Below are 23,122 nucleotides of genomic sequence, written 5' to 3' on the forward strand. Positions count from 1 at the left end.
TACAATCCAATTATTAATCACACAACTGGACTGAAGAATTAGATGACGGGGGTAGAAAGAGAAACTGAGTAAGCAGAATTTCTGACATTTTGGTTTATATATCTTATGGGTGCCTATGGTCTGTTCTGCACTTGGATAAAGTAAACTTGAGCTGCAGAGTAAATGTCACTGGAACAGTGCTGGAAACCCCTTCACTGGGAAGCCTCTTGCCTGTGGGGGCAGCTGTGCCAGCAGACTTCTCTGGGTGGCAGGGCTTAGGGCAGAGTCAGGAGGAGAGAGAGGCACAGTGCTGGCAGTCCTGGGTGGCTATGGTGGCTGGCAGGTCTGGATGGCCCCTTGACCATCCAACTTGAGGATCTGGTTCTGCTTTTTTTCTCACTACATTCTGGACACCTTTCTACTCCATCAGAGGATAAGCATCAGGCAGGAAATGGTGAACTCAGGGAGGGAATGAATGAACTAACTCACACCTATCTGTGCTGGAGCCGTGAGCAGGTGTCCAGCCTCCAGCGAGGAAGGAGATACATGTACTCGCTGGGGTCTCCCCCCCTGGCTTCTGTTACCTCTGCAACTTCAAGGACAGAGGCTTCAGGGGAAGATCAACTAAATGCTGGAGACGGGGTATGCACACAAGACTGACTTTTGCTACTGCCAGTTCTGTGACTAGAATTATCTGGTTTCTTAGATATAAAGGAAATTTTACAATCCCCCCAAATAGAAGTTGACAGCCACTGGGAAAAAGTAAGTGCTTTGGAAGAAGAGATATAGAGCAAGGTTACAAGAGGCCCTGGGACTCAACGGGGGCTACAGCATCAAGGTCCTGGGTGGAGGGAAGGACGTGGGCCTGGCACTGCGATTCAGCCACACTGTAAAGTATGAATGTGGGTACAGTTACTATGAAAAATACACGACAGAGAAGTCACAGCGGCAGTGGTGCTTCCCTTTTAGTCATGGACAAGAGGAAAACAACAATCCAGGGTCACCCCCAAGAGAAATGACAGGACGGTACTTACGTCTGGGGTTGTGAAGGGTCGTCACCCAGGGTAACATTCTCCCCCTGGATCTCTGTGAAACACTTCTCACAGAAGTGATACCTGTCAGCAAGAAGGCCATACTTGGGTGAACTGGTCCATCATAACACACAGCCACCCAAGCAACGAAGCCACCAATCAGAGCAGGGCAGATCACCACGACGAAGGGGGGGCGTTGTTGGTTGATTGATGGGTCAGTGAGGACAATGAAAGGAACAGGGGCAGGTGGGGAAGGGCAGGATTAGAGAACAGGGGAGGGAACAAATAGCACAGACATAAAGGTAAGACGCAAACACCAAGACAACACAGAGCAGAAAGCCAAGGCAAAGCATTGATTAGCATTCGGTCTCATTGCATACATCCCAGGCCATCATCACTAACAACGGGCTCATTCAGCTCCAAAATGCAAATATTTTCAAGGAATTGGTAATACTAGAATTGCAAGGAGCCTACATTTAGGAGTTTGGATTTTGTTCTTACTTAGAGAAAACCAAATGTAACTCCAGGGTTTGAGATGGAAAAAATTTACCTTGAACAAAACAGTCTGACAAAAGTCCTTAAAAGAGCAATTTAAACTGAAATAGTTTTATTTTTCAAAATGGGAAATTTATGCTTGACAGCAATTCATAGATTTTATTTCCGATATTAAGCCAGATCTTTAAAGGTATGAAAATGCTGAGCACCCAGAACTGGTTTTAATTTTCTCCTGTTATTTTTCTCATGTTACTCACTTAGTTAATTGAGTTACAATAGAAATGAAACCAAATCCATACTCTAGACAAACACTTAACAGAAATGCAATCGGGGGTCAAAGACTTTCCAGCCATTTATCAGTAAGAATATACAGAGAACAAACTATGATATATTGTATAAGCAATACAATATATGTAAATCCATGAACAATCTTAAAATTCAATTCTATGCTTTGACTTTAAACTTTTTGGTACTGGAACCAATCATTCATCGATCTGAGATACTCAATGATTGCTCTGACTTGGGAACAATCCAAGTTAAGCAAATTTAAAGTTAATCTTTAAAGCACAATCTGCATTTGAGAAATTATCCATCACCCCAATTTCTTATAACATAGAGCCTGGGCTCAAGGTACCAAATAAGATTAGTTTAAATAAAAACTATTAAATGTTTGGAAAGGACACAAATGAGAAATCAACAAAAATGCATGTGATGCTGCAAAAAACAAGATGGGCACAGAGGAATACCGCAGAAGTAAACAAGCCGAATGAGGTGAACTGCACAAGCAAAAAGGATGAATATATGGTAGCAACGGCAGCACAATAAGATGCGGTTTTAGTGCTCAAAAGTACATCTACAAGATGCCAAGAGGATTAGTGTTAAAGACACTGTGACGAGACTGGAGCGCCACACGGAACCACACAGGCAGGAGGAGATGTAGCAGCTTGCAGCCACACACACAGCCACACATGCGCACACGCACACACACGTGTAGCTACAAATGACTGAGGTTCAGGCCACTGCCTGGCCAGTTTGTCTCCATTACCACTAAAACAGATCCCCACAAGTTCTAATCCTAACCTTAATTAAACACATTGAGTGAGCATTGCTGTCTGCCATATTTCACTGACTAAACACATACAGTGAATTAAAAGTATAAAACTTTAGCATGCACGCATTTCAAATTATCCAATTTTTCAGACTGTTGATGAACATGACAGATTCACTGTGTGTAGCAACTGGGAGTTTCCTGCTAGGACCAGTTTATTCAGAACTAATTCAATTAACAAAGTCTGCCAAGATTAAAAACTGACCAGGAATAAATAGACTAACACTGCTGTTTTCAAAAACTATGTATCTCGTATCTCTTTCCCTGAATGAACTATAGTAATATTCTGGCTATTCACTACTTTGTAAATATTTTTACAGAGCCTTGAAATCATGTAATAAAAGGAATTTTCATGAGTAGGAGGGCATGATCGTAACTGGCAAGAAAGAATTAAAGTATAGATACTGTAAACCAATTAATCAGCAATCAGAACAATATGCAACAATGTTATCTCTTCAAAGCCAAACTGCGACCCTTTTAAAATGAATGAGTGTTCCAATTCATTATGAGCAAACATCCGGCTATTGTGGGCTAGCTTGAAGAGGACTATTGAACACATTTTGAAATGAAATTGCCACAATAATTACACGTGAGTCTAAATGGTTTTAAAATCCTGGACAACTCACTGCTTTTATTCAAGCAGGACATGACACCTAGCAACATCTACAGAACAGGAATCATAAACCCATAATTTCCACTGGAGGAAACTGGCCCAGAACAGAGCATGGGTGGCTGAATGGCAGCCCCCGGGTGGCTGCAGAAACCTACGCTGTCTGCGTATAACTAACTCCCACCCCTAAGAACCTCAGGGTCAGAAATTGGAAGGGACAGAGTGCCTGTCCAAGAGCCAGGGTGGAGATGCTGGAGAATCAAACTTCCTCAGGTGGATGGGGAGAGGACGGGGGAAGGGCCTGGGCCTCCCTGGAGCACCCTTCTGAGATGACGACAGCCCACAGAGGGGGCATAGCCACCCATCTGGTCCAGCAGGTAGGAGCCACTTCGGGAATCAGCAGGTGGCAGATGTTAATGCCAGCCTGCCCCATCTTTATTCACCCTGGAAATACATAATGGTTCTTTCCAGCCGTAAGAGCCTAGATGACCTTCTGCCTGACATGAAGGAAGCAGTCTGATGAATATGGAACTGTAAAGGAGAAATGCCTCACAGGATCTGATGACGATGTACATCTGGGTACCTAAAGTTGGCAAGTGTCACTGCACAGTTTATCGGTAAGGGTAACTGAATGTATGGAGTAAATTTTCAAATGCAGATTGTTTTAAGTACCATATAAGTATACACAAATAACTGGGATAATAGATATCTATTCTCCTCTATCAGTAATAACTGGAAAAATCTATAGAATGGTTTTCCCAACATGACTTACTTGAAATATTTCGAAGTATGGCAACAAGTGAAAATGTAACCATACACTAGCTTATATATTAGTTTCACTTGTTTAAACGGTTCATAGAATTTCCTATTCTAAGTGCTCAACAGTTAAGAACTATAAATGCCAAAACATTATTCAAAAGAACACCACAGCGTTCTCTTAAACAGTCAAGGCTAAGAATAAAAATGGAAGCAGTTGAAATGCCCATCACAGAACTAGACCACTGCTTTCAGATTCACAACACGGTGTCGCTTCCATTTCCGTATTCCAGGAAGCACACCTTTTGAGATTCAGCTGAGCAGTGGTATGCTCACACTCTTAAAATGTCTTTTATGTAAAAAGAACTCCTTTATTTATGTTTCTACTCTTAAGGAAAAGACATCACTTTTGTTCAGTAAAATTAAATCCTACACAGAAATCTAACTGGACATTTCAAAACTTTCAAAAGAATCCTTCCATCAACACCGCCCTCTGAGGGGGCAGTAGTAGATGCTGATGCTACCTGTCCTATTGAACTACAACTGCTCTCCACTTAAATACGGCCAAAGTCTGTGCAACTCAGCAAAGGTGGGGGCCAAAGGACCCAGGAACAGTGAAGCCCACAAGGAAAAGGCCCCAAACTGGAGAGATGGTGGTAAGTACTCTGCTGTCTGCTTTTCCTTCTGGACTTAATTAGTGGGGGCATTTTTCAGAGTTAATTTTAACCTATTTCCTTAAGATTTCATGACTTTGCTTTGTCTGGCGCCTATCAGTTCCCAAAGTGAGTTCCTACTCATTGTCTCATTGGAGACTGACAGCTAAGGGTGTCAAATGGGGGTGTTACTGTGCCCACACCATCAACAGGCAGGTTCTGGGCTATGCGAAAGGTCTTTGGGCTAAAACTGTAAAAGGAGGGGCCAGAACTCCCAAAGCAACACTTGACACTGGGGAGAGACTCCACTACAAAGGCTATGATATCATTTCAAACTTTCAGTATTAAAATGCTTCCAGGGATAGAAGAGCATGCTAAAGGAGAAATTAAATTCCAAATGTTGAAATATTTTCATCAGGACAGCTGTGTCAGCAGCACTTCTGCTAGAGATGCCTGTTGGGGACTCACATCTTTTCCTGGAACCAGCATCTCACTGGGATAAGCGAGCCAGACTAGGCTTAGAAATCTTGTCTTAAGATGTTTTTAGGTCAACAGTTTTTTTTTTCCCCCAACAGCATTTTGATGGGAGCTGTTAATGAACTTAAATATGGTGAGATTTTTTAAATTTTAACCTTTTTTTCCAGCTGTGCCATGCGGCTTGTAGGACCTTAGTTTCCTGACCAAGGATTGAACCTAGGCCACCACAGTGAAAGCCCTGAAGCCTAACCACTGGACTGCCAGGGAATTCCCTACATATTTTTTTTAAGAATAATTTAAAAAAATGTAATTGGAAGAAAAATAACTTCCAAATCATTCAGGCCTCTGCACGTACCCTTGAGTAAATAAAAAGCCTTGTACTTATCTTCTTTGAAGTGTTAGAACATACGCAATTACTACAAGCAAGCAAGATAAAAATAATCAAACATCAGACCCAAAAGCTGACATTTAATACCTGAACCTAAAGACAAAGTACAGGCATGAAGCTTCATCTTGGTCACATAAAGAATTCAGTAGTCAGTTCATGAAATGGAGGCAAGGTAACTGAATATGACCAAGAAATACCACCCGTTTCAAGGCAGGATGCCCTCATGCTATGGATACTTAGAGCCATGGATACCTCGGAGCTTAATTTTCAAGACAAGTCCCCAAACCAGGAAGCCATATTTAGGTAAGGGGATCAACAACAAAAATTATTTTCATTCTCCTTCTACTTAAGACAAGAGATCTACTCTTTGGCCATCTCCACATTTCAAGAGAAGAACCAAGATTTCTCAAGCATCCCTGTCACTCGCTAAGCCCTGAAAAGGCCACCTCCTGACAGGGAGTCATTTATAAACTCAATTCTTTAATGAATCAGCATAAACACAAGTCTTTCCATCAGCCTGTGCAGGTCAATTTACCTAGGCAAATATTTACAGTCAGACTGATAAAATACAAGGCTTCAACTTTATTAGTATCTTGAAAAAGGCCCATCAACCTTTATTAGAGTTAACTTCAACTCCAATTCTTTCTCATATGGTGACATTATGGCTTAACGAACGTTCCTAATCCAAAGAGTGCAGCAAGCAGCTTTGAGTTGAAATTCTATACTATACAAGCATGCTTTCAAGTTAAGAGACCCTGGGCCTAACTGAGTGACTGGGAAGAGAGAAGCAATGTAAACTGCAGCCTATTTCACTGAAACTTCAGGAAAGAAATAATGTAAGCAAGCTGCAATCAGATGAGTGTGCCTTGCCCTAAGAGCTTCTTTTTGTCCCGTAATTCAGAAAACTGCTCAGTGCTTACCTATTCTGATAGCTGTAGTAGGCAGCATCTCGAGGAATTGTACATAGCTGCTTCCCGTAGCAGCACAGAGTCTGTGGGGAAAACTCATACTGCAAAAACAAAGGAGAAAATATTAAAAATAAATGCATTTACTGTCATGTAATGCTCTGTCTGATATGGAGAACTAGATTTAGCTAGTAAATTAGTTGTTAGTACACTGAATAGTCTTTTAATGATTCTTTTGACCCATAAACACTTCTAGCTTCAGACAACCAACTGTTTTACAATAGACTGGACTCCATCTGGGTCCTTCTCAATATACAGGTGTGGCCCAAGTATTGAGTCCATCATATCCTCATAACATCCACTTTGGCTGAATTCAAAAATGTTCCAACTGTACCTTGCGTCCACAGCAATATCCAAGGGACTGCATGACGGGGTCAATCTCCTGCTCAAAGACCTCTGCGAGTTTGCTGCAGAACTTGTAGACCCGGGATGTCTTCCGATTATAGAGCCAGGCGTTGTTGAACATGAGCCAGACGTCGTCTACATACTGCCAGGGCTCCTGGTACTGCCCTGTATCCAGCTTCCGCTTGATGGTGGAAAGGTCCATGGGATTCTTCACAATGTCAAAGTAATCCTGAAAGACAAAAGGGTCTCAGTCTAGCTGATCCCAAACCCCAAATGTAAGCCTTATCTGGCAGCTTTACCTTAAAACAGCAGGAAGTACCAGTGTAACCTAACGAGTGACCAAAAAGAGAGCAACTCCTGACCTTCTTCTGGTTTTACTCTATGATGGTAGTTACTATTTCTAAGTGTGATCATATTACTTCTAAAGCAAATTTAAAGAAAAAAAGATTAAATGAATAATTTAATAAAAGATGTCCTTTAGTGTCAGATTTTAAAAATAAGATTTTGATCGACTGAATTAAAACGGTGAGCATATTTATCAGACAGTATGTTTTTCTAGAGATTTGCTTTTGGTCCTAGCAAGCAAAATGAAACTTAAGACAAACACAAAAACAGTAATAAGGCTAAATAGAACCTATTTATTCACCACGGCCTTTGCAAGAGCACCCAGGGATACCAAAGTGAGAGGCCCATGTGGTTTATAAGGGACTTTCACCACCAATTCTTTAAACTCACTCTTGTGGACAAAGTCTTAGCCACAAGTAAAGCAAGGCAACAGAGGCTGCATGCCCCAGGCTGGGCTTCCCCATCTCCCCACATCCCCCCATGACCCTGGGGCTTAATGGAATGGGGTGGGGGAACACACACATTTCAGTTAGTAAGACAAAAGTACATTACTATTTTGACAAAGAACTAATTTCTTTACATTCAGGGGAAAAAAATCTTACTCTACTCAATTTAGAGAGATTAAGCAAGTGTCGTGGATGCTCCTGAAGCACACTGGAAAAGCCACAGTGTTTTCACGACATCCACTTACTGGAATTCCCAGGAGCTGGGGATCCACAGGCTGCCGAAAAGGTAAGGACTCTGGATCCTGTCGGTACAGAGCTTCCAGGGTTGGCATCAGAGCCTGGCGCAACTCCTCCGGCTTGAAGACTGCAGTTAGAAAACACAGGAAACGACACTGTTGACAAGGCACCCAGACTCCTCCTGCAGAGCTTTTCAGTGGAAGCTGGGGTGCTTCTGAGAAGGCCCAAGTCACCTTCCCCCTGGCCGTGAGCACTTTCTCAAGCTACCATGCAAGGGTTCTGAGAACATAGTCACACTAGGGTTTTTAAAACTGCATCCACATCATGAGGCAAAACTACCACACTGAGACGTCTGCTTGCTCAACAAAAGATTTCCAACGCCAAATTCTGCTGGAACAGAAAAAAATTGAACCTAACTTCCAAAGCTGCCTCACCGATCAAATGTGTGGAAACAGAGCCGTTTTCACCAGAATGGGCCTTTTCTCCTCAGAAGAAACTTCTCTGTCCTGGGCGGAAGTAAACTCAGACCACCTGAGACAGATGGTTTTGTTACAACCTCACCAACAAACGTACAACATAAGGAAGCTACAAAAATATGCATTCTCCCCAGAAGTTCTCTATTGCCGCCTTGCACATGTAGCAATCAATAACCACGTTTCCAAGCTCCAGGCCCACTCACTTCCTACTACACTTCGTGGTGTCACCGACGTAAGCATAAACACTGGCTGCCATTCATTCACACAAGCCCCTCGTGAACTGCAAGGGTGCAGGAACTGTGAAGGCAGTGAGTGTCTTAAGACCCTCGCTAGTACACACTCCAGTGCACAGCCCAATCATCAGAGAGAGGCAAATACTGCGACGGGTTCTGATGGCTCAGGTCCTAAGTGATAGGAGGTTTCCACTTTATAGTTTTTCGGATTTTGAAAGTATTTTCTAGAACGGATGCATGGTAAGTTGTAAATTTATAAATCAGACTAAAATACCGTAAAAATTGTATTGAGTACAACGAGAGAAACAGGCACTGGTTGGGAAGTTTCTAGAGGGCTTACTGCCACCAGAGCAGGGACTGCCCAGGTGTCCTGATTGGCCCCCTGCGCTGCAGATCGCCTGGCGGTCAGTGAGCACCGGGGTCACCCAGTAGAGACATTCCCCTGCAGGCGCAAAGCCATGTCCAGAGCAGGTGTACCCCGTGGAGCTGTGAAACACAGGCAAACCCTGCCCTCAGCTAACCCTTTTTCTTCCAGGCTGCTTTTACAGAGCTTGGTTTTCTTTGAATAACTCTTTATAAGAAAACAATTCTTTAGTTAATCAATAGCTTCTTCATTCTTCTAAATCAGGGGTCAGCAAACCATGACCCACAGGCTAAATCTGGCCAGCTGCCTGCCTTTGTATGGGCCTGGGAACTGAGAATAGTTTTTAAGTTTTTTAATGGTTAGGGAAAAAAAGAATAATATTTCACGATATGTGAATTACACAAAATCACTGTTTAGTCTTCCAAAAGAAAGCTTTATCGGAACACAGCCATGCTCATCTGTGCATGTGTGTCTGTGGCTGCCTTCCCCGCACAAGGCAGGCACCGGCAGCTGCCACAAAAACCCAAGGACGTACACAGTCCAAAACACGCCCTCCCTGGCAGCCCGGATGGTTTGCCGACGCACTGCCCCAGACCTGCTGGGCTTCCGGAGTTGATCTCTTACGGCGCTTACACGTGTCTCACTCTGGACGACTGCTCATTCATTCACTGAACATTTAAAACCTATGGCAAGGAAAAGTCATTTCTAACTCCTGTCTTTAACAACTACGTTGATGTGACAAGACTCCAAGTAAGTGGAGGTAGCAGTCAGGAGCTGTACTTGAAACAAGTTCCTGCCACTGACCAGTGCGGTGTCCCATGAGCAAGTCACTCCACTTCTCTGGCTTGAAACCTCCAGACAACCAGAGGGGCCACATCAGCAGTGTCCACAGCATGGCCCACGGATGACTTGGGGATCCCCATGCTGTCTATGGGGACCGCACCAGCCTGTGCGGCTACCTGAATGGAAATGAATTAATATTAAAGTAAAAAACCCACTTCCTCAGGCACACCTGTCACACTTCAAGTGCTGAGGAGCCACACACAACTGGTTCCACCTCAGAGGCAGAGGTGGTTACAGAGAGGGGAGACATATGGCACTTCCATCATTGCAGAAAGTTCTAGCACTGTCTGAGGGGTTTTCTAGGGTGTGTGAAATCCAATTCATGATGCAAAATGATTTTCCCGGTAACACTAGGTCATCATTCGCTTTTTGCACTGTGTGTTGACATACGCACAGAAAGGGCAAGAGCAACAGGGAACACCGTGGACACCAGCGCGGCAACATGACCAGGCTGCAGCTCCAAACTTGACTCAGTGGCCACGAGCTCTTCAGGGCTGTCTTGCATACACAGGTTAAATGCCATCTGCACTTAACAAATGTCCTTGATGAAGGAGCAAAAAGCCTTACTTTCATTAAGTCTCAGCCCTTGGCTACATATTCTTTTATTCTGCGTGACAAACGGAGAAGCTGTCAGAAAGCATTTCTGCTGCAGGCAGTCGTCGTCTTCAGAGAAAGCACTCGTCTAAATGCTGAGCTAAGAGCTGAAGTAACTGCAATTTCTCACAAACACACAAAACTAGAGAGAATGGCTGACAGACAAGCTATGGTTACTCAGATCTGGATACTCGACAGACATTTTCTCAAAAATGAACAAAGTACACCAGTTACTTCCAGGACAACTGATGCTATTTGCTACCAATGATAAAATCTGGACTTTCATCAAAAAATTAGAATTTCTGAATAACTTGTATCTGCTACACAAGCTTGACAGCTTGTCAAAGTTTACAAGACTTTTTAAAGTGAGTCACAGTGATATTAATAAATGTGATTTTTAAAAAATATCACATAATAAAGTATGCCAACATTTGGAAGATGAGCCAAATTCCCAAATGACCAAAGGATCATGCTTTAAAAAAAAAAAGGCATACAATGGCAAAAGAGCCAGTCTGAGTACAAGACAGAAACACTGTAGAGCACGAGAAATTCCGGGCTATGGATTCAGACTTCACACTGCAACCAGCCTTTAAGAAGCTTCTACTTGTTGAATTTTGGTGTAGTATCAAGAAAGAATTATCTACAAGTACCTGAAAAGGCTATTAAATGTTAAAATACTCTTGTCTATCAGCTACTTATCTGAGTGGGGCTGGATTTTCTCCATGTCCTTCAAACAACAGAATACAACAGTGAAGGGACAGGTAGCTATGAGAGTCCAGCTGTGTTCACTTAATTCTCCGAGAAACAAAACTGTGAAAAACAATGTCACCATTCCAGTTATTTTTGTTGTGGAAGTTATTTTTCACAGAAGTGTGTTACTTATGGATGCCATGAAACAGATTCACTTTTAAATACATGTTTAAAAAGACATCCAGCAGAGTAGAAGTGATAGATGATCCATACAAACAATAACTTCTCTGCGATGGTCAATTTTTAGGAGTGTAAAGAGGTCTGAGACCACAAGCCCGAGGCTTACTGTCCTCTGTGATCCCCAGGGTCCCAGGGCAGCAGGACTGTACAGCATCAGCCTCTGAGTTTTTCTGCCATCATTCCTAAACGCATCACCTGCACCCCTGAACCACCGAGCCTTGTCTCACATTTCTGTCACCTGACAATTTTCTGACACTGTTTCCTCCTCGCTACTTTGGACACATCTCAGATGGATCCTATCTGACCTCCACCGTGAGCCTGGCGCAGCCTGCTTACTCAGAACTCCAGCGTTCCCCTTCTCTGCCGCCCTCCTCCCGCTGCACTGGTCACTGGTCACTGCTCCCAGCCCCTGACTCTGGGTTCAGTTCCATCTGCACCAGCAGAAACCTACAAACTTAACGGCCCATGTGTTGCCATGGTAGTAACTCTCCAGCATCAAGCTCCTGGTCACCTTATCACTGGAGCCCATCAGTGGGTGTCCACGGCATGCCCAGTAAAGCCAGCACCAACCTTGGAGAGGCTGGGTGTGGGCTGCCCCTCAGAGCCCTAGCACAGACCCTGTGGGCTGGTGCCCTCGAGTCCAGCTGTCACCATTTCTAAAACTGGGGAATGGCCAGTAAGAAGGGCAACAGGAAGGGATGGAATTCTTTTTTTGCTTTAGCTTTGCATCCACATAATGTACTCCTAACATGACGGAAAAGCAGCGCCACGTAAGTCCCCGAGAACACGACCTACTTTTCTTGCGAGGCTGTGAAGGGGACGTGGACTGAGAGGCTGTGCCATTGGTGCTGCCCTCTTCTTCCTCTTTAGCTTCGACCTTCACTTCAGTTTTCTTTTCATCCACTTCCATTGGTTCTGACTTCTGCTCTGTTGGGTCTGTTTCTTCTTTAACTTGAGAAGATCCTTGTAAGTCCTCCTCCATCATCTTGGGAAAAACAGAGTCACAGACACAGATACATGACCATGAGAGACTTTTGTTATCACCCAGCCTTATCGGAAGGCCCTTAAAGTCTCTACAGGCTTGTTAAAACCTCCCCGAGTCAGAGCTACATCGATCACTCTCTCTCTCCCACAAGGAGAGGTCGAATGCCTGGGAGTCACTTTAACACAGTGCCAGCGCCTTATAGGCTTACACACACACACTGCACACACCACTACCTCTTCAGTAGTTTTACGCGTATTTCTAGTTTGGAACAAGAATTCCCTCGAAAACTGCGGGAAGGATGGAAAGTCCAACTGCTCAGAGGCCTGGCAGATGAAGCCCACGAGAACAGCAGGAAGCGTGGAGGGAGGCAGTGGGGAGCAGGGGGGCACTCCGCAAACTGGAGCGGCCGTGACCCGCCTGAGCGACATGCCGGCGCTCCCACCCAGACGGCTCTGCTGCCACACAGTGCTGGCAAAGCTCCTCATTTTTTCAAGAAAAGCCAGAAGTCTAGAGTATTATTTGTAATTTCCCATTTAAAAAAATACTGTGTGGGCCAAACAAAATACATTTATAGGCTGAGTTCAGCCCACGGTCTGCCAGTTTTCAACTTCTGCCACAGGTTAATTAGTAAAAGAACACACCCCATGAGCAGCCTGCCTCTGGAGAATTATAAATGAATGGGGAACAGCAATGAAAGAGTTGTTGGATGATTTAAACATTTAAAATATAAGCCAGTGCTCTTCACTTCTGGCAAAATAAAAATAAACCCATACCTAATATCTAAAAATAAACAACCAATCTGTTTCTAATCTCTTCCGCACGTGAACCATAACTGAGTGGGGTAGTGAAACACGACACGTGTTGGCGCCTCCGTGTGCAGCACATCCACCCATGTCCAGGAAAGGCACCTACCGCAGCCCCGGGCTCTCCCTTGGGCTCCCCAGCATCGGGCTCTGTGTCCTCAGTCTTGATCTCAGCCTTCATCTCCAGCAGTGGCACCTCGGGGCCTGGCTGCTGGGAGTTGGTTTCGGCGCTGGCCACTGAGGATGGAGTGGGGACCCTGTTATCAATGCTGGCTGCTGTCTGGGAAAGCTGTGGGGAAACCAAAATCACTTATCTTTGTAAACAACACAGATGATCTTAAACCCTGTTGCTCACCCAACAAAGATCCATGTTAATCTTTCTCAATACTAACCTAATAGGCACCCCTATTTGAGAGAACTGAAGGATGCAAGAGTTAAAGGAAGAGTTCCAGAGAAGTCATCAGGCAGAGACACAACTGACTTCTTGCCAACAATGCAGAGATGCGAGAGCAGAAGCTTTCTACACTATGACAGAAAATTATCTTCTGGGAATTTTCTACATAAGTCAGAGAACCTATTTTAAATTCAGTTCTTTCCAACAATGATACTAATGGTTTTGTTAAAAGGATGAATAATAAATATGTGTATATACACTGTCAGAAGGGGAATAAGGTACCTATATGGACTTCCCAGACGGTAAAGCGTCTATCTACAATGTGGGAGTGAAGTGAAGTGAAAGTTGCTCAGTCGTGTCCGACTCTGAGACCCCATGGACTATACAATCCATGGAATTCTGCAGGCCAGAATACTGGAGTAGGTAGCCTTTCTGTCTCCAGGGGATCTTCCCAACCCAGGGATCAAACCCAGGTCTCCCGCATTGCAGGCGGATTCTTTACCAGCTGAGCCACAAGGGAAGCTCCAGGTTTAGTCCCTGGGCTGGGAAGATCTCCTGGAGAAGGAAACAGCAACCCACTCCAGTGTTCTTGCCTGGAAAATCCCATGGACGGAGGCGCCTGGTAGGCTACAGTCCATGCAGTCGCAAAGAGTCGGACATGACTGAGCGACTTCACTTCACTTGGAACAAGAGTGTATAACTAGCCTGTTAACTGCAGGAACAGTGGTAGAGGAGTAAACAAATATTAAGAGATGAAATCTCCAAAAAAAACTCTCAAGTTTTCAAAGATTTACCTGATAAGAGTTTTAAGTAAACAAACAAAACATAACATTATAAAGGGATCTTATTCAGAGATAATATAAAATAAGAAACAAGAAGAACACTCCCTATGGAAAAATAAAAAGTGTCATCTTGGGACTCATCTTGGGATTAATTTTGACATTTTATAAATAAATATCCTCAGTCCCCACAAATAAAGTTAATGCATTTCAGGGGGAAGGAAGTTTTTAAGTTAGGCTGGTAAGAAAACAGATACCATGGCTCGGTGAGGAACAGTAGCCTCAGGCCCCTGGGGTGGGTGGGGATGGCCCCACGTGGGGGGGCCCGGCCGGCTGCCACAGCAGGGCACAGGACTGGGACACAGGATGTGCTGTGACCCTGCCACTGCCACCTCCCCGGAGGAGTGGGGAGATCTGAGCCACAGAAGTGCTAACCTGGCTGTGCCATTTTGTCATGAAAAAGAAAGAGCTTCCAGCTGGAAAACAAGGCTGACGGATAAGGTCAAAGTACGTACAATTAAAAACCTGACTTGTTTACCAAACCCTCAAGACAACTAAATCTCAGGGATCACCACCTGTGACAGGTGATGTTGCTGTGGATAGTTCAAATATTCTACAGAGGACCCATGTACGAGCTCTTTCAGTTGCTGATTTCTATAAGCTGGTTTAACTGGGAAGATAATCACAAGTCATGTCCTGCCAAACTTGGCCTCCAGAGCCCATTCTGGAATGAACATACAGCCTGTTACAGCTCCATCAGGTTGCAGACACACACGCTGTGCAGCTGCACCAAGACCTGTGGTGCTTCACGACCAATTGTTCAGGGGCAAGTTCTCATCTGCAACTCTGTGGGCAGACGGCCGCAGGCCGAGGGGCTCACCGGGGTGCCAGGGGGCTGCGTGTGCACGGGTGTCGGCTGCTGCTGCGATGACTGCGGGGTGGCCACCGACGGAGGCTGCACTGGGGTCTGAGGCTGTGGGGTCACCTGGGCCTGGGCAGCTGCCTGGACCGTAGGAGTACTCTGCGTCTGGCTGGCGCTGGGCACGGAGCCGGGAGTCGGGGTGGGAGTCTGCCCGGAAGACGACGCGGGAGTTGATGGCTGGGTAGGCGCTGCTGGCTGGGGGGGTGTCACCCCGGGAGCTGCTGGGTGCTGCAAAGACGGCATGCCAGCGGCCGTGGAGGCGGGAGGCGGGGTCTGATGCAGTGGCGGCTGTGTCACTGGTGGGCAAGGAAGCTGGCTGGCCTGGGGCCCAAGCATGTTCAGGGGGTTGGGAAGAGCAGCCCCCGGCACCTGCCCCTGACAGGCAGAAGGAAAAGAGAGAGTTAAAACTGTTCTCCCCTCCGTCTGACAATGTGGCAGCAGACATAAAGAATTAAATATATGAGAACCTGACACGGTTTCCGGATGAGGTCTGCTGACTACATGGGAACGTTCCGCTTGTAACATGTCATTGACCTGCACACTTATAGTAACCTGCTTTTGTAGTAATCAGACTTTGATTTACGTAAGTGTAGAAATCTCTGGCTTAAACAAACACACATACACTCCAGTTACTAGCTCATGTTCCATAATATCCACCAACAGCTAAGACCACTGGAAAAGGTATTTGTCTTTTATAAAAAAAATGAGTTACTCAAACACTGAAATGTTTAAATATGGTAGTTCTCAACTAGGGACATGCTTCAGAATTACCTGTGGGCCAACTAAAAAGCTACTCTGAATCTAGAGCAGGGATCTGCCAACCACACAGGGCCCAGGGCCAAACCCAGCTAGCTGCTGGTCTCTGTCAATAAAGCTTTATTGGCCAGCAGCCTGTCCATTCACTCACATGTGAATGCACATGTCTATGACTGCCTGTGTCACAACAGTGGAGCAGAGCAGTTCCCCCACGGCCCACCAAGCTGAAAATATCTACAGGACGAACCTGTCGACCTCTTTGCTAGAGAAATAAAATTTATGCAGATTAAGAATTAATTAATAGGCATCAGGCTTCCCTGGTGGCCCAGTGGTTAAGAATCCAACTGCCAGTGCAGAGGGCACAGGTTCTATCCCTGGTCGGGGAAGATTCCACATGTCGTGGGGCAACTAGGCCTGCGCGCCACAACTACTGAAACCCTCAAGCCTAGAGGCCAGGCTCCACAAGAGAAGCTGCCCCGGTGAGAAGCCTGGGCACTGCGCCAACAGTAACTTCCGCTCACTGCAACTAGAGAAAGCCCACACGCAGCAAGGAAGACTCAGCAAGCCAAACATAAATAATAACAAATAAAATTTTAAAAAACAATTAACTAATAAGTATTTATTTAGTGAATCTAGTGTAGTCACTGCCTCTTATTCAATGTTATTCATGTTAAGTTAAATAATGAATCTGACCTCTCAGGAGAACAGTTGGTCTGTTTTAAATATGTGTACATTTGTACACAGCAGCAATCTGATGCACTCTACCAGTTAATAGAAGTCGGGGAAAGGCAGTAAGGTGAGTGGAAAACAGTCCCCGCCAGCGTTATACTGAATGAGTGAAAACACACTCAATAAGAAGGGAACTACTCAAATGGCCCAGTTAGCTGGACTTCGCCTGGGCAGTTTAGACCAACAGGTGCTGAACCATTAAGCGTGAACTCAAGGGATTTTTCCTCCCTCCCTCTTCAAAAACCAGCGTCTCTCAGGATCACATGTGAAGCTTAGAATTTAAAACATACAAACAAAAATTAAGAAAATGACAACTACAACGATGGACAGTACCTGTGGAACACCAGCCTGCGCCGCTGGCTGCCCCATGCCCACGCTGCTCACACTCAGCGCCCCGCTGGACGACGGGAACTGGCTCTGCGGGAGGAACTGGCTCTGCGCAGGCGCCTGGGCCATCATGCTGTTGGCGTGCGCGCCCATCATGTTCGGAGGCTGAGGCATTCGGGACGGAGAAATGGCCATCTACAAGACAGCGTGAGCCACTGCGTTTAGAGGGCTGCAGGGCCCGTGTCTCCAGGGTGAATCGAAAGAGAGGGAAATCCGCAACTCCCCCCGTCACAGGAGGGGACCCCCCCCATGCACTAAGACCTCCCTGCTCCCAGGCATTCTGCACACTTTTCCACGCAGGTCTCTAATGAGCCAGCTCCACACAGTCCTCTGAACAGAAATCAACAGCATGCCATAGTATAAAGTTCACATACGCCTTTTAGGAGTTCTCGGACTAGTTTAGAAAGCAGCCTCAGGAGAGGACGCTCTGAGAGCCAGCGGATGCTGACACCTTTCCTCTCATTCTGTCACACATCCCCAGAACTCCCATCTTCTCACAAAGTCACAGGTGCCAAGGAATCTCTCATTTCAGTAAAAATAAGTGACGGTCAAATAATGCTTGTAGTAATAAGGACCAGAGGGCGAGATGGAGTTGCCAAAGCACAACACTATCCAAAGGAACAAGCGCCACAGGATTCCCAACCTCCAAGCTCCCGCGGGAGAACTGTCCTGTTGCAGCAAGCCCGTCTCAGCACAGCTGAGCGGAGGACAAGCACTTACCCCTGGAACAGAGCCCATGCTGTTCATCGGGACAGAGTGGTTCATGGGGGATGCCGCACGCGGTCCCATGGGCGCTTGTGGCAACTGTACGTTCCCCAAGGATATTGGGTTAAATGAATTCATCCCTGTAAACGTACCCACAACAGTTCATTAGGAAAAGCACCCACAGGAAAACAGAATGACGATTTGCTAGAGAAACTTGAAGCCAAATAAGATGGAACACACACACTACATACACAACTGAAAGGAGACCAGTCAATCAGAAAAGATGGCTGAGCAACAGACTGCTCAGATCCAGGAACAACGGCACCACCATGGGGTGGGGAGGCGGTGGGTGGGGAGCAGGCAGGGCAGCGTGAGGAGAGGAAGGTGGCGCGTCAGGGAAGCTGCGAGCAGCTGAAGCCAAGGCAGCACTCGGCGCCAGAGCATCCCAGGGTCCGAGTGACGGGGCAGATGGGTGGGTGGGGCGGTGGGAAGGAGCACCTACCACGCATGGAGGAGGCCTGCTGAGGCCAGGGCACCCTCTGAGCCAACCCCTCAGAGCCTTCTGGACCACCTGACCCCCGGCAGGAAGCCCGCTCCCATCACCCCAGGCCCTCCAGCTCTTTGGCTGGGCTTACATTTATTGTTAGAATCTGGGATAAGACTCAAAACTTGGCTTTAATTTTGCAAGGACATTAAGCATTTAGAAAGTGCCCAAGGGCTGGCGGTTCTCAGCTTCAGCCTCCTCTCTGCCGACTGGAAAGGTCTCACTTTCATGGCTGCCTCGACCTTCCCAGGGGTGCCACACCGTGAACTGCAACCCTCCCCAGCCGCTACCCGACTCTGGGCCACGGAGCCTCTCTGCCTGTAATTTCCCACAATCCTCTGTGAACTCTGAGCTCAATGTAAATGCTGCTTCAGTAAGTCTCAGGACTTAGCCCAGTCCTGTGGCCGTGAACAGAATCCTGAGGCACTGCCTTAACTGTGGAGCAGGAGAGGGCATCACAGAGCACCGGTCCCCTCAGCACCAGTGAGAAATGTCCCCCTGAGTAACTAGGACTTTCCAGGAAGCCCACAGAACAAAGGGCCCTGCTCTTCTGGAGGGTTTTATTGACAAGAGGAGATTTTACTGAGCAAGCGAAAAAGATGCATGAAGAAGCGGCACCGTAACAAGTTCCTCTCCACAGACCTGGACGTGCCGCTGACAGGGGCATGCAAGCGCTTCCTTCAAAGGCTCCTCCGTCCACACTCTGCTCAACAGCCCCCTTCTCAGACCCCGAAGCAGCAGACTCGTCCACCCTGTCCCTGATACAGCACCCTGCCCCTCCGAAGGCTCAATTTCTCTGCCTTCTTGATTTCTTTCACTCTTCACATCTGGTTCATCTGAACAAGTCCCTGAAAACTTTCCTTCGCAGTATCATCAGCAGCTCCACCAGGTCTGGTGTGGTGTGAAGGACGATCACCACAGCTGTTAGAATGACCACTCTCTCCCTGAACTACTCCACACACAGCAGCAAGGCCCTGCTTTGGAATCTGCTGGATAATGTCACCATCTCATTTCACAATCAGCAGAAACATCCTACTGTTCAGGTCTCAACCTGCCAAGAGCTGTAAAAACTCTGAAATGACCCTCACCCCCAAACTCAAATGACTGCTTCAACCACGACCAAAGACTCTCAACTTGAGAAAGAACCTCTGGAAGCTGCTCAGACTAGTTGCCAGGAGCACAGGCCCTCCTCGGCGAGCCTGGTAGGCATGGCGCCTGTGCTCAGTAGCCCAGAGCAGCCTCACCCGTCCCTCCCACCCCCCTAATCAGGGTGCTCGGGCTTTAGGATAGGCCTGACACCCTACTTACAAATGCTCAGAAATGCTTCTTTCCCCCCTCCTACAATGCTTTTTTTTTTTTTGAGACTCTTCCAAGAGAAATGTTTCCTCTTGTCCATCAAAAAAAAAAAAAAAAAAGTGAACGCCTACTTCTGATCTCCTTGGAGAGCTTTGCTGTGATTTCCAAACTTCCAAATGCAACAGATGTTCATACTACCTGTGGACATGCACCATGCTCATCACTGGGGTAGGGGGGTGGGGGAAGCAATTAGAAAAGAAAAACTGAAGGAAAAATGGAGAGAAAGAAATACACAGGGAAGAGGACAAACCAATAAACTTTGTGTGGCAGAATGTTAAGCTAAAATATGATTTACAACAACAGTTAAATACCTTGAGAAACCTGCATACGATTCACTGGAAGAGGCATGGGCCCATCTACAACGGCAGAAAAAAAAAGGAGGTTACTTAAAATAATCCTTTAGATTTAAAGAGAAGAGCAGATCCAAAAGTGCTGTGCACTCTGATGCCAGCACACCCTTTAAAGGGCCTTTCTGTGAGACTCAACGTCTAAACATAGGCCACCACAGCACACAGCCACTACCACATGCTTTCAAAGCAACAGGTTTCCTGGGAATGTAACTCTGTGTGCTGAGAAACGCACACCAAATGCAGAAAGACACAGAGGGGACAGACCGGGGCGGGACATGCAGTCTTACTTGGAGGTCTCACAGGCTGCGCCTGGGGTATTCCAGGCGGCTGTGTCCCGGGGGCTGGTAAGGCTGGCTGGTTACCCAAGATGCCTTGTTTGTGTAAACGTGATCTCCGCTTTTCTTCTAGCTCTTTTTGAATCTTGTAGATTTTCTCTGCTAGTAAGTGATAGTATTCATCCTAAAAAGCAGCAACATTCAATACTAGTTATTTGCAAACAAACAATTGATCTGGTTTTGTAGGGTCTAACAAACTAATGAACTTTTAAATTAAAATTATTTACACTGGGTAAAGTATTCAGCACTTCTAACTCATAAACCAAAGCCCAGGGATGCTATGTGACTTAACAGTCAGGGGGTACTAAGTCCTCATGACAGTTCATTCCACAGCTGAACCTCTTCTTGCATACTCACTGACACAGGTGACAACATAGTATAACAACACTCCACTATAAAGTATACCCACAAATTAGAAAAACTTCATTTACCCCTGTAGTGGGAACACTTTAAGATTTTGCAGTTACAAACCAAGAGAGGTATGCAGGGAGGACCTCAAGTCTTAGCTGGGACATCTCCCTGGTCAGTGTCCTCAGGCGAGGAGACCAGCAGGCTGATGGAAGCCCCCCTCCTCCCCACGTCCAGACCTGCAGTCACAGGTCACGCGGGGGCCATGCGGCTGGAACGCGAACGCTGACCCACCCTGCTGTTGGCAGACTCGTACATGTCCCCTTCTACTTTCTTAGCGTAGGCCACCAGGTTCTCCATGCGGCGATCCTTCAGGGCTGCAGGGTCAGGTGTCGGGAAGATGGCTTGGACACTGAAAGGACAGCGCGTACTCTCAACCTACTTTTAGTACAATGTCAACATCCTGCCATTTCAGACGTGACCCGGGAAGAGAAGAAACCGCGGTCTACCTCTGGGCACAGTACATTGCTGAGAGACCCCCAATCTCTTGCCTAGTTCATGCGCAGTCACTCTCTGGAGACAATGCTGATCTGCCAATTTATCCACAAATCAAACACAACAATATTTTGCTATTAACAATAAGTGCTTGACCAACTCAAGAATAATATGATTTTGAATTCCTAATCTTTAAACTACTAAGTACAAAAAATTTTGATTAAAATAATGAAGGAGAAAAAAAAGAAAACTCCATCGGAATCGAGTTGATTAATGTCACCCTTCATTTAACTTAAATTGCTGGAGAAATCAACTATTAATTTCCCATGTTAATTGTATGATGGTATTGTGAAGCCATCCGTATTTACTAGGCCCAAATTCCTGCAATTCTCAGGGCTCCCCACAACTATAGCCTTGAGCCATAAAATAAGACAAGCTTCTGAGTGAGTTCCAGCTCCCCATGCACTGAGAGTTTAGAAAACAGGCCTGCCCCTGTGACATGGGTCAAAGTTCATATTCCTTTCCAGGATCCACTGGGCACTCAGAATCTGGGATCCTCCAGCCTCCCTAAACAAGCACGTGACCCCCTTCAGTTGCAAGGGTATGATCACCTGGGACACAAAAGAACACCTGGGAGTTAAATCAGATACCCAGGAAACTGCAAAACTATCACACTGCCATCAGTCACAAAGTGCTTCCATCACATGTGAGTAACAGGCGAGAGGGCCACGTACAGTTTATGCACTAGATGGCTCCGCAGGTCCTGAGTGACGTGTTCATGCCAGCTTTTCCGAACGCCAGTGCTGGAAGGAGGTGCTGCTGCAGGTATAGTGCTAAGGGTGCCAATGTTCCCAGAGTTTGAGCCATCATTCATCAGGGGGCTGAGGGGAGAGGAAGAACAGGTCATCCAACTGGAAAAGTGACTCACATGACATTCATCCAACTAAGGGTCTTCAACCATATGTGACTTTAAACTCTGTTATCTGTTAGAAAGAAAGAAAGAGGGAGGGAGGGAGGGAGGGGAGAGGGAGAGAGAAGGGAGGGAGGGAAACAGCCCTACACTTTAGAAAGAACCAAGAGTTCTATGTGGTTCCCAGCCCACTTTAACATGTGACTGTCACTCAGACAGGAGCCAAATGAAACAAGGGTCTTACTTTGTAGCCCCAAGGGAAGTTGGAAGAGCTGATTCTGAAATCAAGTTTGGTGGCTGCTGATCTGTTGTTATTCCTCCTGCTGGAATGTTCATTGGGTTATTTCCTGAAAGACAAAAAGAAAAGGAATCAACGAGCTCCTAAATTATACACCTCAAAGTCCTAATAACAGATAAGTCACATATAAAGAAATGATTCTTATGAAAATTATTCTTATGACTCATAATAATAAATGCTATGGCAGGAACTCTGGGAGTTATATTTTCAATAATGGTGGTCAAATTGTATAAATTCAATTGCTTCCCATCGCACTTGAAAACCAAAGAAGAGCATTTCTACGGAGGCTGGCTGGCAGCATGAATGCTTGGCGGCTATGGAAAAAAATCAGAAATGATCCATCTGCAGCTTCGGTTTTGATTCTGTCTTCATTCCCATCACATACACTTCTTCATCTTTTTGTTTTGCATATCAGAAGATAAAAATCATAGAAATTAACTTCACGTGAAGAAGACAAAAGGTCAATTTGTCTACAGTATTCGTTCTAAAGTAAGAGAAAGGTGGGATGCAGGTTAATAGTCTTGTCCCAGATTATACCACCAACAGAAGTGGTGTCAGACTGGAAGGGACATTTCAAGACTCCAACCCAGTCTTCTAGCCAGCAGGAGTCAGAGATGCATTAGGGCAACTATTTCCCAACACGCAACAGATGAAGTATCTTTAAAGTGAAAATACTTTATTAGGAAAAGAACCAAACCACCACAACAACCCTGTTCTGAGATCCCTGTTAGCTTGGCCGGATTCAGACTGG

At 45.9% G+C, this 23,122-nt stretch overlaps 1 protein-coding gene across 1 annotated transcript in view; it reads right to left on the bottom strand.

Annotated features, from left to right (window-relative positions):
* The window catches only part of CREBBP (CREB binding protein), a 121,987-nt gene that overhangs the window by 15,985 nt on the left and 82,880 nt on the right, over positions 1-23,122 (bottom strand). Inside the window, exons 7-20 of the mRNA XM_069570662.1 lie at positions 22,318-22,420; positions 21,898-22,044; positions 20,963-21,080; positions 20,273-20,444; positions 19,947-19,991; positions 17,751-17,875; positions 16,977-17,165; positions 15,117-15,533; positions 13,173-13,352; positions 12,071-12,260; positions 7,844-7,962; positions 6,797-7,036; positions 6,418-6,506; positions 1,014-1,094 (exon numbers count right to left, since the gene is read on the bottom strand). Of these exons, the coding sequence (XP_069426763.1) occupies positions 1,014-1,094; positions 6,418-6,506; positions 6,797-7,036; positions 7,844-7,962; positions 12,071-12,260; positions 13,173-13,352; positions 15,117-15,533; positions 16,977-17,165; positions 17,751-17,875; positions 19,947-19,991; positions 20,273-20,444; positions 20,963-21,080; positions 21,898-22,044; positions 22,318-22,420 (2,215 nt within the window). The remainder of the gene's footprint in view (positions 1-1,013; positions 1,095-6,417; positions 6,507-6,796; positions 7,037-7,843; positions 7,963-12,070; positions 12,261-13,172; positions 13,353-15,116; positions 15,534-16,976; positions 17,166-17,750; positions 17,876-19,946; positions 19,992-20,272; positions 20,445-20,962; positions 21,081-21,897; positions 22,045-22,317; positions 22,421-23,122) is intronic.

Source organism: Ovis canadensis, chromosome 24 (assembly GCF_042477335.2).
Source record: "Ovis canadensis isolate MfBH-ARS-UI-01 breed Bighorn chromosome 24, ARS-UI_OviCan_v2, whole genome shotgun sequence".
Taxonomy (NCBI): domain Eukaryota; kingdom Metazoa; phylum Chordata; class Mammalia; order Artiodactyla; family Bovidae; genus Ovis; species Ovis canadensis.